Source organism: Calonectris borealis, chromosome 2 (genome assembly GCF_964195595.1).
Source record: "Calonectris borealis chromosome 2, bCalBor7.hap1.2, whole genome shotgun sequence".
Classification (NCBI taxonomy): Eukaryota; Metazoa; Chordata; class Aves; order Procellariiformes; family Procellariidae; genus Calonectris; species Calonectris borealis.
This window is the reverse complement of record NC_134313.1, coordinates 37804133-37820013: the sequence shown is the minus strand read 5'-3', so window position 1 is coordinate 37820013 and position 15881 is coordinate 37804133. Positions and strand designations below refer to the sequence as shown.

The 15881-nt window shown below is 36.9% G+C and overlaps 1 protein-coding gene across 2 annotated transcripts in view; it reads right to left on the bottom strand.

Moving 5' to 3' along the window:
* Positions 1 to 15881, bottom strand: part of NCOA2 (nuclear receptor coactivator 2) — a 197073-nt gene that overhangs the window by 72686 nt on the left and 108506 nt on the right. For both annotated transcript variants that reach the window (XM_075141677.1, XM_075141678.1), the window contains exons 4-5: positions 6430 to 6531; positions 5386 to 5558 (exon numbers count right to left, since the gene is read on the bottom strand). In XM_075141677.1, coding sequence (XP_074997778.1) covers positions 5386 to 5558; positions 6430 to 6512 — 256 coding nt within the window. In that variant the 5' untranslated portion in view covers positions 6513 to 6531. The remainder of the gene's footprint in view (positions 1 to 5385; positions 5559 to 6429; positions 6532 to 15881) is intronic.

The window sequence follows — 15881 nt, the reverse complement described above, 5'->3', positions numbered from 1 at the left end:
AACTTTAAACTCCTTTAAGGAGTTCCACTGACTTAACAGGGATTACTCATCTGCTTAAAGTTAGGCAATTGCTTAAGTACCTTGTGAAATATGAATCTAAATTCAGATCTGATAAATTCAAAGTAGCAGCAGTCAAAGCAACACCTCATTATAGCTTTAAGACCATGCTGTTTTCCTTTAGTGAGCGATTTTTACTTGCATACTGGCGCTGGAGGCAATAATAGACTATCTGCTGGAATGACCCTGTGATTACGAAATAGTACTGCTACAGGGAAGTAAAACTGTTTTTGCTATCAAATGTGAAACCAGAAAAAGAAGATATATATGATTAACAACAAGCCTTCTTTTTTAATTCATACAGGTTCCATAGCTCTTCATGTCTCTCTTCACCAAGTACTTCTTCTCCCAATGTTGTTTAGCTTTCACATGGTGATTCATTCTGTCCAAGGTCTGTCTTGTAAGGGTATTCTTTAAACAAGATCTGACAACCCAAAAGTGTACATTAACAGCTAGACTGATAATCGCCACCCTGATATCCCTTTCCTGTACTACTGAAAAGCTGATCTAAAGCACACAAAACCTCTTCAGAAACTGGTGACACATGAAAGTTCGACTCTGCAGGAAAATGGAACTGAGACATAAAATTGCATTTGGGGATACTTTGGCACAGTAGGTTACATCCCACCGTATGTTTATCTAAATAAAACAGGTGGATGCCATCCTAAAAAAAGGCTACAGAAAACAGAAAGGCATGGAGAGTACAAGGAGAAAAATAAGAGATGCAGACCTGGAGTTTAATAAAAAGTACTCAGGGGACTTGAGAAAAAAAAACCCACGTCTTGTACTTGATGTCAGGACACATTCTTCAGCACTCCTACTGAAGGGGTCAGAGGAGACTCCTTAGCTAGAGAAACTGCTGAAGAAGCTTAAGTGATCTTCAGTATTCTCTGTACCTACTGCATTGCTGATATCCAGAGAAGAGGGTAAAGGCACAACTAGATAATGAAGAAAAAGAGCTTTCAAAGCCTGAACCAGGAGATGTTCAAGCAGCGAAATGTAACAAATAGTCTCTGCTTTAAAATGTGAGCTATTTACCTGCTGAGACTGAGATTAGCATGATGGATAAAAAGAGCTTTAAACTAAGGGCAAAGGTTTAATTTTTATATCCTGCTTAATACCTAGAAGGAAAAAAAAAATCAGCTAAAGGGGGACAGAGCAACCAAAAACAATAATGAGAAAGAAAAACGCTAATATAATGAGAGGAGTCAGGCAGATGACAAGATTCAAGGAAAAGGACTACTGTAGGTATGAAATCAAATGAGATTGATGTGACAGAGTTCAACTGATTGTAAACTAAGGAAGAAGAGAATCCAGACTCCTTTTATTTGATGTCAGAATTTTGTTGTCTTCAGATATGAGAAAACATTTTCAGCAGTACTTATACAATTGAAATGAATCTGTCTTAGGTGCTGAAATTGTTTCTTAAAAATAAGGTAGGATCCTAAAATCAATCAGACACTATTTCACTAAATATATTTCTTAAGTATAATCAAATGGTTTCATAGCTTCTTGGCCGTCTGGCATATAAAGGAACATTTATCCCCAATGGTCTTTACACTTGCCTACACCAAGCCTTTTTAATTAAGCACGTGCAAATCGGAACTTACTGTTCTTGCACACATCTGTGCACATTATGAACGCATCTCCAACATATATGACTCATATATACTCTTTCAAAGTAACTTAACATAGACTGCAAGTAACAGGAGAGTTTATACTTTCATGACCATGTAACACAACCATACACCCATCATTTCATATCACTTTTATGCTATAAATAAAAAACTGAATTTTTTTCCAAGTGCTTGAAACACAAGTCTCAAATCCATAATAGAAATATCCACTTAAGATTTACATGAATACAACTTCTGTTTCATCTTCGTACTAAAATCACTATTTTTCATCTCTTCCGGACATCCACAAATCTCTATCCAATCACTGTAAGATAATGTGGTAAAAGTCCTCAGTAGAAAATTAAGCTTTTGTAAAGAAACTTGTCTTCATTTTCCCAAGTACTAAAAACATTTCAAAACCCAGATTAAAACTACATGCAATGGTTACATGTTCCAAATATCTTTAATTCTTCTAATGAATTCAGTTACACGCATATATTTATAACTTGCTTTCAAATTGTAATAAACCGAATCTCTAACATACCACAACTAAAGAACCTTTGAAGTATATACTGTGAGAAATGATATAAAGATAACAGATATAGTATTGCAAATATATATTTGCATATAAAATAGATCAGGATAACATTATACTAAATTATATAGTATTACTACAGCAAAAAATCTATTACTTTTTTCAGCTACCAGCCCAGCAAGCTTGATATGGGAAATGAATATCAGTCTGTATTTCTTCCTTCCTCATTTTCATTCCTAGAACCCAGAATAAAGTCTCCCTGTCAAATCTCAGTGGCAGCTATAAAACTTCTTGCTTTCAATGGCTTTACAAGGTATTTATAACTGACTGTGCTTTTGTAAATAATTAGACCTTACTGTGCAATTCTGTTTATAAACGAAAAAGAAAATTTGCGAAGAATTTTTAGTATTTATTTCAAAAATCCAACCTCTTTACTAAAACTTCTAAATAATAAAACTGTAAAATAAGTTTTCACTAATTTAATCTAATCTGCCTTTGAAGAAACGCAGAGCAGACTCGCTGTGCAAAAACAGAGCCATCTTAATTTGTCCGTGTTAGTGTGGAATCCCTCAGGAATTTCAGGACGTTCATTTAGTTTTCTCCTACAGGTATTTAGTGTAACACTAAAAATCAACAAAACATCTTAACTGTAAGAAAATATGATTATTAAGTCGCATGGCATTTTATGCAAGTATAGTATTATTTTCATTACTTTGTTTTAGAAACAGATATTGTTAAGATAATGCAAGTGTTTCACCATTGTAAAGGTCTTCTAACACGTCTTGGCAGTGGAAAAGCAATCAGAAAGATTTGAAACAACCTGAAAGTTAATACATTTAAATGATGAATATATATTAAGTGCAGGATTCCCAATGTGAGGTGATAAACCACCTAAAAAACATGAGACAGCAACAGTAATAGCCTCATTAGGTCTTCAATCTGTTTGCCTTGCTTAGGTCAGTGTTTTCGTGGCACTCAACAGAAGTATAGGTGTTCTGTGCTGTTCGTGCAGTTTGAATGTTTACTATATGTGAGTGATATTTGTTAACGAAATGCCTGTTCCAAAACAATATTGCATTTCAGAATATGTTGTCATTTGAATTTTTTCTAAAAGGAAAAGTCTTTTAAATTTGCTGTAACAAAAGAGAGATGTAGCTTCTATGTAGAAATTGGTATCAAACTTCTTAATTAGTTTAAAGGAATAATTTCAAATATTCTAATCTTTGTTTCTACATCCTGAGATGCTATTAATTACCACCTTGAAGGTCTCAGTGTTTTGCAATGCCCCTTAGAGAGGCTTAAAGTCTAGTCTGTACCAGCTATGAGTTTTATGTAAAGACCCAGTTATCAGACAGTCTAATTGTTCTCAGCTGAAGAACCTTGTGTAACAAATCAACATCATAAGGAGTAATTTAGTATCTTTATTGCTCAAGGGTTGCAAACTACTTCTACTTGTTGAAATAAAAAGTATTCATAGCATTTTAGTCTGTCTTTAGAATTGTATTTTCAGCTGTTTTTGCAATAAAACTTTATAAGCTTAGAAAATGAAGTGCACATTCAGCTCTGGTACAATTCTGGCCCATGACGACTTAAATAATTTACATGTAACCTGGTCTGATGAGTGTGAACATTTTATAACAATATGAAAACTGGTTTTATGATATTGGTCCTCAACAACAAAACCTTGGATTTGCCAAAGTTGCCATTAGTTAGAGCCAGATTTTCAGACAAGATGTTCTAGAACTGCTGAGAGAATTACCAAGTGGACTAACAGATTTTTCTCTGTGTACCCACTTCCCAGGAAAACACAATTTTTTTGTCCTTATCCCTTCTCAGGTAAGCCCAAGGAGAATGTGTCTCTTGGTGACAGCAAAACAAAAATCTGAAACTGAAAGTGAGAAAAGGAAGAAGAAAAGAAAATAAGGAAAAAAACCTAAATCTCAAAAGCCAGCAAGGTGCAAAATAATGATGGACACTGTGCCAGGTTAAAAGGTATACTTCTAATATGGGGCATAGCAACTTCACTAGAATATCCATTTCAAAAATTATGGCAACCTAGTAGCAATAAGAAGAGAACAAGCTGAGAAATAGGAACATGAAGGTTAATCAATTACAGCCACTTCGGAGGCAACTGACACATAATTTGACACTTCCCACTTTCCATTTAGCTTGGAATAGGCTGATGTCTGAAACTACAGCTCTACTTACCTACTTGTTTTAGAAAGAAATCTGTATCTAAATTATGCAACACACAATCTCCACTTTTATAACTCCACACATACAGTATGGAATAGGAAGCATTATTTTCCCACAGAAATCACAGAATACTGAAAAAGTGAAAGATACAAATTAAAGTGTTTGAAAACCAAAGGAATTGCCCTGAACAGTTTTATAAAGAGATTGCAATCTTCTAAATTAGAAGAAAAACGATATGCACCCACTTTAAGAATTTGAATCTGCCCCAGACACCTGCAATGCTATTCATGTCTGCCCAGATAGACCTGTGCCACAAAACTCACTTCCAAAAATTTAAAGTTTCTAAAAGATTTTTTTTTTCTTTAAATAGGAAATATATCAAAACAAAAGAAATACAAAACTAATCTTCTAGACAAAGAACAGGAAGAAAACTGTCACGTTCTCTGGTTTACATTTATAACAGGACCCTATCTAGAGATTAGAATAGTTTCAAACCTATTGTAGTTGAGGATATGATGTCATCATTTAAGGGACGCAGATAATTTAGTCCACAATATCTATTCATACCAACAAAAGAAAGCAAAAAGGGGGGATGCAGAATACTTTTATACCCCACTCTCCTGGATTATTCCTATTTTACATGGATTCATCATCCATGTAAGAGTATATAAGAAGTCTTTCTATTTTTCCCCCAAAGCCATCTGTAACTTTTGTAAAAGTACAACTGATTTCAATTCCATTAGATGCACACATCAAACTGACCAATTTTCTCTCTCGCAATTTCTGAATTTTCTGTGAAGCTTATTTTTAAAATACTGAATATGATACTTAACACACTCTGTTCACACGACGTTACAGCATTTTTCATTATTGATTCATGGGAATTTGCTGCAGAAAAGCTGAAGAGACTCTTGGGTTTGCCAAAAATAAAGTAATAATCAACACAGAAAATATTCTAAGTCAATTCATTAGTCGTCTTACCTTGTTCTTTTATCTGACGAATTTGCTTCACAGTTTCTTTCAGGATTGCACATTTGTCAGGTTTAAAGTTAAAGTTGTCAATATCATTAAAATTTGCAAAAATCAGCTCTGCAAGTTCTTCTATGTATTTATTCTCTTGCTCACGATTGCGTTTCTCAGTGCTTCTTTTAGGGCTGAAAGAGGAGTTTATAAAAATGTTGTATTTAATGTCAGTTTACTTGCCTTCTGGCCAGCTCAAAGATTATTTCAAATGGTTTGAGAGTAGTTTAACAAAACCAGAGAGAACTGTCCTCTCTCACTACAAAAAATATAACTTACAGGTTTCTCAAGCAGAAAAGGAGCATTAAAAAAAGATGTTACTTATTTTTTCCCAGCAGTCATGTGTTTGTTTCAAAAGAGGTTTGGGATTTGAAATTCAAAACAGAGGATTAATTAGGGGGCTGGAATTTGAACATTTACAAGTATCCCTCCACATGGCATTGAGAATCCAAGGAGTATCATATAGTGACAGTGTACGATAAAATAAAACAGCTTAAAAAGTTAAACCAAACAATCCATACTCCCTGCCTCCTTGTGAAATTACACCAGTCAGTCATAAGAAAAAATGCTGAATAAGTGGTTATGCTTTAAAATTTATTTGTGTTGGTAATGCAAATGCTATACAACTGAAAAATATTTTTCAAGTCCCTGATTATGATGTAAAAGAGAGGTGGTAAAAAATCTTAGATTGCTAGATGAGTGACTGAAGACTCCTTCAGTGATTAGCCAAAAAAGATTTTTACATAGCTCCTATATTGTCACTGAAATTTTGTATTTTGGCACTAACTGGATTCAAAACAAACAAACAAACAATAAAAGACGATACCCCTTACCCCCCATCCCAAACCCACAAAAACACAGAATTACTGAATCAGAGTAGTTTGGTACTGACTTCTCTTTGCGAGAATAGTAAGTTTGTCATTTTCTAACTGAAAAATATGAGCACATCTAACAGGTTTTTTTAAGTCTTTCACTTTCAACGTCTTCAGGCATAAATGGTCTAACCTGGGTCCAAGCTGATCGGGATCCTTGCGCTTTCTTGACTCTGCCCTGGATGGGTCAGAGGTATTTTCTCCCATCCCACTCATCTTGAACACATATCAGCAACTAAAAGGAAGAAAGTGCAAGAAAGGGTTATGGTGGAAAAGTCATGAGTTCTTTGTTCATATTTCTAAGTTTCTTGTTCCATGCTCAACTCAGGTTTTTACTTGGCAAATCTGTCATTTGAAATAGAGTTCGTTTGAAAGGTACCAATAAAAATAACGTGTTTATGACCACACAAAACGCTATACAAAACTCCTTCAGAAGAAAATTTGTGGTGGGCAAGCAAAGCGTTATCATCTCTTTCATTGTTACCAGTTATGTAAGAACAGATAAGTACGTTTCGTGCCTGGGTTGCTGAATTTTCATGGCAGTTTTGCAAGGTTGAATGAGGAAAGACAAAGGGAAAGCCATACTGCCATACAACAAGAAAAACACAACAGAATTGAAATACATGAAATGAAACATGTATCCCAGCTACATGAAAAGGTAGCACACGCAGCTTTAGTGAAAAATCAGAAGATAATGCTTGCACAAGTACATTTACAATATCAGAGAAACAGAACACTAGAGATCACTGAGGAACTGATAAATATTTTGTATGTATAATCTACCTCATAAGGAAAATAACTTGCCAAGCTATCATGTGTTAAAACAACACAAGCTTATTATAATCTGTGCAACAAACAGCCTGTGGAAATCCTGCCCCGCTCCTCGCTGTCTGTTGTCCTATGCACCGTAGGAGGACATGAAACTCGCCCGCCCCAGATTACATACTCCTCAATAAGTACAAATATTCTAGAGGCAGAAAACACCATTACAAAGGGCATAGGGAGATGATGTAAATGATCAAGAAGCTCATGCAATACAGGGCAGTCCTAGCTCACCATCTGCCTAGTTGCTGCCAGTTTTGTAAGGATGATGGCAGAGAGACGTTTCAGAGAGCTCCTGTATCGTTTGGGGTTAGCAGAAAAATAAACACGAGGGCCATGAAGGAGGTGAGTGTCTCCAGAAGGTGATTCATACCATGCTAAATTAAGAGCTGGAGCCCATAATTCCACAATCGTTTCACACTGGCATGAAATGGAAATCTTGGTCTGGTATTAAAACCAGAGGGTCCACCACCACCTCAGAGCCCTTCATTTCTGCTCTACCAATTCCCTTCCCTCTGCTGGCCCGGTCAGCCAGGCACTGAACTCCATGAGGGAACTGCTGTGGGTTAAAACTGTGGTCCCCTTCTCATTTACTTTTTATTTTTGACACTGTGTAAAATCTAGCAGTCAGAGCTTGTGTTGGTAATAGCACGTTCACATTGGATATTTTAGTTTTCCCAATGAACTGGCTGAATGAAGATATGGGCAGAAACAGCCTGGAGATTAAGATCTAAGCAGTTCTCCAGGGATGCTACGAAAGGCTACTTATTGAAACTTGAGCAAGCAAACGAAGACTCGGTGCTGTCTCAGATTCAGAATTGAACACCATCTAACATTTTTCTGAATACAAAAACCCCAAAACACCAGGAATAAAAATTCCTTTCTTTGTACTGAAAATATTTTCTTTTTAACCCATTTGAGGAGAAAGTTATTTCCTTTTTTGAGATACTGGTCAAGTTTCATGAAAAACACTAGATCATCTCTGAAATATATAGCTCCCAGCTGGTCTTTGACATATATGGTATCAGATCCTATTTGAAAAACACCTGGATTATCTTTTTATCAATTATGTCTATACATGCACATGTATATCTACCTGTATATACATACTGCCAATGTTTTGAGAACAACCCACTTCAAGAAGAGCACGAAGGCCCTGGTTCTGCAGCAGAGCAGAGCTGAGCTCTCAAAGGGAAGATGTACCATCATGAACTCCATCATTCTGTACTTGCTCGGGAACACCCAGTGACCCCAGTCAGGGCATTCACAGTGCCACACCAAAGCCGACCTTACTGCAGAGTATGAAACGTCTGAACTGCCACACTGGCTGTTCCTTAATAACTAAGTATCTTCACTGATTTCTAGCCCCAGCAGTCAATTCACGTCCTAATTTATCTGAATACAAAAGCAGAAATATACATTCATCTAATTGGTTAGGAGCTAAGCACTTTCTTGAAAATACGCAATTTCACAAGTATCCCAAGTAGAGCTCAAAGGAACGAGCAAGATATTATTAAGAAAACTGTGACAATAATTAAAGGGAAGTTGTGAGGGTTGTGAGGAGACGGCAGTTCCACGTCTCTGTCAGTGGAGAGCTGGAACTGTCCTTGGGGCTCCGTTCCAATGACTAAATTTTTCACTGACTGGGGTGAGAAAAAAATCATCAGCATGATGAAAGCTGTACATTCCCGAGATCATCTGATACCCGAGCCAGACTCAAATGGTGACCTAAAGTTCAGAAGAAAAGTTAGGCTGGGGAATCCCTTTGGTTGTTATGCTTCCCAAGTAATACCTGAGAAATGTAAATCGGTTAACTATTTTTCTTGAGAAAAGCAAGCACAAGAATTCACGAAAACCTGTCAAACATTCAACAGTCATCTTCTCCCCCAAGAGTAGTAAGAATTAAAGTCAGAGGTAAGCATTTAGGGGGAACATCCCCCTCCACTCCCCTTTCCTCCCCAAGAAAGCAAATAGGAACAGTTATTGACAGTTTTCCCACCTTACTTTCCCTCAGGCTTACTTGAAAGGGAAGTTTATTCTTGCAGGAACCAAAGTTTCACCGGTAGCTCCACCAATGCATAGCTCAATTCTTCTTGCATTCATACTGATGCTATCCAGTAGGAATTCCACTAGGTCTACGGTATCAGCCTTCAGAGGACATATTAAAACTAACCTCCCACCATAAACATCTAAACTTCATCCTTCTGTATTTAAGGGAACAAAAGTGGTATCATTATTATGAAACTGGCACCTTCATCTCTCCTTATTAAACACAGTAAATGGTTCTAAACTATTTATTTATTTAATTAATTTTGTCTGCACTTACGGGCCATTATGTCTTTTTCTCAGCAGCATTATCAGTTTGTTCTTAGAATGAGTTACCCATTTCTTTTTACTCATCATAAAGTTTTTCTGGAAATCTACCACCTACTACCATGTTTGCTTTCTGCTCTCCCCTGTGTCTTCATTAAAAATCACATTCTATATCTCAAAGATCTGTATAAGCTCTGCAGCTCCTGTGTTGTTGGTGCCTGTGCTCCAGAGCAGAATGCAAAATCCAGAGTTAGATGCCTTGGAAAGTGGAGAGCTAGACAGACGATACTAAGGCAATCTAAAAAAATCTCACAGGCTGAAATGAAAGTCACTCAGCAGTATCTAGTACACAGTTCTAAAATCAAAAGAACGTGCCCCCAAACCCTATCTCCCTAGGGGTTCGGGGGTTGACTGGGATAGGTAAAGTTCTGCTATTCTCTTGGGATTCAGAAACTAAAATATTCTCCCAAGTTAGGAGAAATGAGGAGGAATCATCTTTTAGAAGCTGTGCATAGATAATCTGCTGTCCTGCTCTTCCACCTTACTAAGTACCAACTAAACCAGCCAGAAAGGGGGCAATGGAGATTCAGTTCCCTCTTCGCAGAGGGGTTTCAAGCCTGTATTTTTCATCATGCAGGATGGTGGTAGGCTATCTGCTTGCCAAAACTGGATGTTTATGAAGCAAAGAGGGCAAGGTTAATTAACTCTTGCAGTGCAGTAGGAATCTTTAAGTGCGTAGCCCATACCACGAAACTCAGGGGTAAGTAGTTCAAACACTGTCTTAAGACACAAGGAATTGAGGTTTGAATCCCTTAGGCTGAGGAGGGTAGCAAACCTGTATCTCCCATTTCTCAGCAATGACTCTAAGAAGTCAAGTAGAGTCAAAGAGGTGATCACCCTCACAGTTTCCTCATGTCTTTTAAAAAGAAAGCAGCTATTTCAATTTTTTTCCATGAGGTAATTCACATTCAAGATCTATGCATACTACTAGATTAAGATCTCTGGAGGGTCTTAGGTACCTCTACAAATTTAATGCGGCATAAGCAAGGAACTAAAACCACATTTTTCAGAAGAAAGTACTTCTGGGCACATGTAGTACCAAAAAGCAGGCACCTAGGAAACTTTCAAGTCAGAAGGAGAAAACCTCATGAATTTACATTGAACTGATAGATGAATTTTAGACATACAAACAAACATCTGTGGGTCAGGAGCAGCTAAACTGCATCTAGTGCTTTTTAGGTTCTGCCCTAACTCCCCCCATACACATTAATTTATCCATCTCAAATCTTCTTGGTTATTCATTATTACTAGCAGTTTTATAATACACAAAAATTCATAACATTAAATAAATTAGTATTTTTTAACAAGATAATTTAGGAACTTTTAAAGTTGTTCTAAATATTCTTAGGCTCCTGAACCACATGGATAGCTTCTCAGACTAGAAAATAAAACTCCCAGACTCGTCTGAATTTTTCCAGGAAACATGATAATTCAAAACTGAAGCCACTGCGAGTAGAATGACAAGTCAGAGGCTCAAAGTTTTACTCCAATAAGCCTCCCCTATAGGGAACTACCTCAGATTAGAAAGCAGCATTCATCCTGCTCCTCTGATCTTTTTATACATCTCTGCAGGAATTTCCAGAAAAAAGAAAGATAAAGAGATTGAACAGTTCGGTTCATTTAGTGCTTTGGAAGAAATGGAAATGTAATATCAGCTCTACTGATAGAATATGTCTTCTGAAACAAAAATCAAGAAAAAATTGGTAAGGCTTATTTAGCATGGTATAGAATAGGAAAAGGATTCACCAAATTGGAAATTAGTAAAAACAAAACCAGCAGTAATCACTGCATTGAGGAGAGAGAGATGGAGACATGTTTGTTAATGAAAAAAATAGCATCATGATATGTCAGATGCTGAACTAAACCAATTTTTATTTGAAAGAAAATGTCTTGCAAAGCTGAATTTGAATGTGTGTCTTGCAGAATGAACTGTCATGCAAGACCAGGCACTCCCTTTTTTATTGTCTAAGTTGTTTGGGAGCTGTACTGCACTCCAAAATACAAACATAATATCCCACTGTGGGATTAGTATTTTGCCTTCAGTGATGATAGCAGATTTTTCTTCTCAATATATATTAAGATTTTTTCCATTTGTCCTACAAAAAAACCTACAATAATAACTAAGAGCTGAACTTGTAATACTGGCTCAGATGCCCCTCAAGCTTCAATTCCACTGGGCATCAATGAGGAGCAACAGAGCAATGGAAAGATAAATACACTCACTGCAGCATTTTCATACAAGGAAGGAGACAATTAGAGAAGCGGAATTATTATTACTGAAAATACCTAAAGAATAATTTTAGGCTCCAACAGATGACCTCTACCAACAGGACACCTCAGGTAAGTAAATACGTTCTTTGTATTTACATTTAAAACCATAAATGTATTTTCTCGCCCTCTCCGTTTCGCTACCACAAGCCTAAGCATCCAAAATACTTGTAGACAAAATCACTGTCTAACTTTTCCAATTGTTAAATGTGAATCACAAACATTGAAAAATTAAATTAATACACTCTTCGACAGAATATGTGGGTAATTACAGTCATTGAGACCTAACCAGTTTCTACCAGATGCTTGGAGACTGAAACGACAGAGCCTGAAAGACGCTTCAATTCATTTTTTCTTGTTATCAGTAATAAAACAATAGTTTCTGCTCTTGTCGTGACAGCACATCCTCCTTCACATCCTCCACCAGCAATCACTCTAAGTTAGAGTACACAGAGAGATTTAACCTAATTATAAAGCAATAGCAAACATATTTTTACAAGACATTCATCTTTCAAAGGGAAAAAAAACCCAACAATGTAAACCCAAAAATAAAACACATGGGAAAAAAAAAGAAAAACAGAGGCCCCGTGAAGGAAGAGACAGAAAAAAAGCTAGCACAAATGAGTTGCGTGAATTTGTAATATCTCCTCCACTCCTCAAATGCCACAAAGGAACATGGCAAGCAGAGTAAACCTTCTAGCACTGATCCTCAGCATCAGTGAATCCAGTTAATCATCCAGAGTCCATGTGGAAGAAGATAATGTGCATTTTATCTCTTATCAGGGCAGGCCATCTTCCAAACAAGGCCTGTTAAACTGTCAGATTTATTATAAGCCTAACAAATGCAGTTAAAGAATAAATGAGGATTACACCTTCAAAGCTGCTATTTCAATCTGAAAAGTAGCAAACAAAAGGTAAAGTACTGTATAGCGGACAATCAGGTAGCAGTACTATACTACCACCCTTCCAGCACACCAATACATGCATTTAGTGTAGATACAACTGATAAAAATAGAAGTGATTTATTAAAGCCACTGTCTTATTGAGTAACAAACAGCAAAAATACTGTTTACTGACCAAAAATATTACAAGTCAGTGAAAAGTTTGGCAAAAATTTTCTCTAACAGCCCAATTTAAAAATATAAACAGCTCATATTCCTGTGGTTAATTATAAACTCAAACATACATCCATTATAATTCATACTTTTTTCCTGTGAAGTTCTCATGACTAGAAGCTTTCAGTCTCGGTTTCAAAATTACTGCTGTACTCCGTGTAGCATTAATTCTGGTAGAAGCCAGAGGAAAGCTGGAAGTCACATGCAACTTCTGATTCTTCACATTTTTTCCTGCTTATGAGCTCTTTTTTCACTGGCTCCATTTCTGAATTGGAAAATATTTAATATACATACATACTCTAATCTTCAACCCTTCTGAAGAAGGCAATACTTGCTAGCCACTCTCCCAGGCCTCAAAAGGAAATCGCTGTCAGAGGCAGGATAAGATGCTGGATCAGAGACTGGAGCCCCTGGAGCCTAAGGCCAACCTTTTATTGGTGAGCCACAGCAGTTCAGGAAGAAGGGTTGCTTTGACTCCCAGAGTGGCACCCACCAGAATCCCAATCAGCTAATTGAGCCCGCTCGCCCCACGCACCGCACTGCGCTCGGAAAAGCTCAGCCTCCTCACGTGCAAACTTTCTCTTGCATGGGTATTTCGACAAATCCAGAGAGACAAGGATAAGGGTTTGGAAATGAGTAGAAAAACAGAGCTAAAAATCAAGGGAAATAAAAGGAGCAGGGAAAAAAAAAAAGACTGTATTGTCTGGTAAAATTAAATTAAAGCAAGAGATCCACCGCTGAAAAGTTTGACAGAGAAGAAAGTTAAAGATATATTAAACCATCCTCCTGCATCCCTGGTATACATAAGCCACATGTTCTACAACCAAATACTACACCCATCCTTCATCACCAAACACCTGGAATTTGTGATACCCCAAAGGAAACAATGCCAGCCTGCCAAAATAAGCAAGATGTCCAATACCTTGGTTGCTGATGGTAACCCCATGTTAAAAATACAAATTAACTTATTCAAGGGTATGCTTTTTTCCTGGAGTAGCACTACCACTTTCACTATAGATGAAACTGCCTAAAATCTTTGCCACCCTACAACAGCCACACAGTATAAAGCGAAAACAGAAAACAGAGTTTCTATGAGGAAGGTGATAAAACTCTAGTCACCTTTAAAGGACTTGTACTAAAATCTGATGTGCACTCATAGCCTTTTCTATCTGAAAATAACACTTGTTACTTAAAAGATACAATTTCATTTGAAAGAGAGCCTATTACAGGTAACATTAAAACAAGATTTATGGCAATATTTACTAACTTCTACTTTATTCTTGAACTCCACAAACTAGAACTGAGAAAAGGAACATAATTTACTAGCAAACGCCATTGAGCCTGTGTATAAAAGAACAGAAAACTGGCTCCACCACCTACTACTCACATTTTTGCTCAGTCTACAAAAAGCTGTAACAGACTATAAACAAATGTTCAAGCTGAAGGCTCCTTCCTCAACATCTTTTCCCTTACTCCTGTGTAATGGCTTTAGAGTGGTGTATTAGACAATAAGAAGACGACATATTCCATTTGCAGCCTGAAAGCCAATAACGCTCATGAATTTTTTAGCTGAAAGACACTTCAAGATGCCACTGGGAAGACCGTCTAATAAACACATTAGGCAGCAAATGGGTGGCAGCAGCTCTTTAACACATGCCGTAACAATCAAATAAATGGCTAACGTTAATGTTCAGTGTTACAAACTGGTATTTAATAGGACGTTCTTCAAAATCCACCTAAATCTTCAAGGAGAAAGAGGTTTTTCTCAGCTACTCAACACCACAGGTTTGAGAAACCCCCCGGTCTGCTTGAGACTTTGCAAAAACCCCTCCAGGCTGACCCCAGCGCTGTAAGATGGCTCCTACCTTCTGTATTCCCACAGGCTAAGGCTCTTAACAGAGCCACTCACTCAGCTGCTTACGGATTAGCCTACGTCAGCCACCTCTAATATGCCCAGGAATAGCAGGACTAGGCATTAATAAGACAACAGAGGAAAAGTATCAGAGGAAGAAAGTACCATTTTTTATATAACATACAGGAGGTTTGCTCCATTTCCACTTTCAAAGAGGAAAAGGTCTGTTTTCACCAAAACATTGTCAAAGAGGAGGCAGGTGGTACTACTGCAAAAAATTGTTCAAGATTCTGTATCGTAATTTCAGGTTTGGGATTCTACCTCTCTCTTGTTATCAAGAATTGTTTCTGATTCTCAGTACTCATTGACAAAAGAAATGCAGCTTAATATCACTAAAGCTCCCCTTAAAACACCAGTTTAAAACACAAAATACAATGCCAGAACATTATTTGTATATATGCCAGTCACTCTTGCATCCTCTTGTTTGTGGTGGGCAGCTAAGTTAAAAAAAAAAGAAAAAAGAAAAAAAAAGAAAACAAAAGTAATTCTAAAACCAGTTAACCTTCAAGGTTGCATTTGATAAGTATCAAACCATGGTTGCAAAAAAATATTAAGCATTTTCACTAGAAAAGGAGGAGTCCAAATTCCCACATGTTTACTTAACCTAGAATTTTTCTTGTAGTTCACAGTTATTAACAACTCTACTTATGAGACTGATGTAGAAGCATAGTATTTCAAATCTACTGTGATTTAAAGTGAAACTTTGTGAATAGCATAGCTGAGAAATGAAGCAAATCTAACAACACAGAAAAGGATAATATTATAGGAAACTTTGTATTTAAATAGCTTTCATTTCCAGTTGATGATACTTCTGGAACAGTGAGTTAAGCATATTTTAACTCCTACTCTTCAGCCAATCTCAGTTTCAAAACTGTTATTTGTCCACTTAAATTCCCACACCAACCTTCCCCCCCCCAAACCACCAAAGAGCAAGGGGAAAACCAGAACAGAGAGGGGGAAGAGTGAAACAACTGTTCTCACAAGTGTAAGGCACTGTGGAAAAACTCAAATCCAGGAACATTTTCTAATCTCATAAATATGATGATACAAATGTATACATTACTTACAATACCAGTAAGCCTATACAGTTCAGTG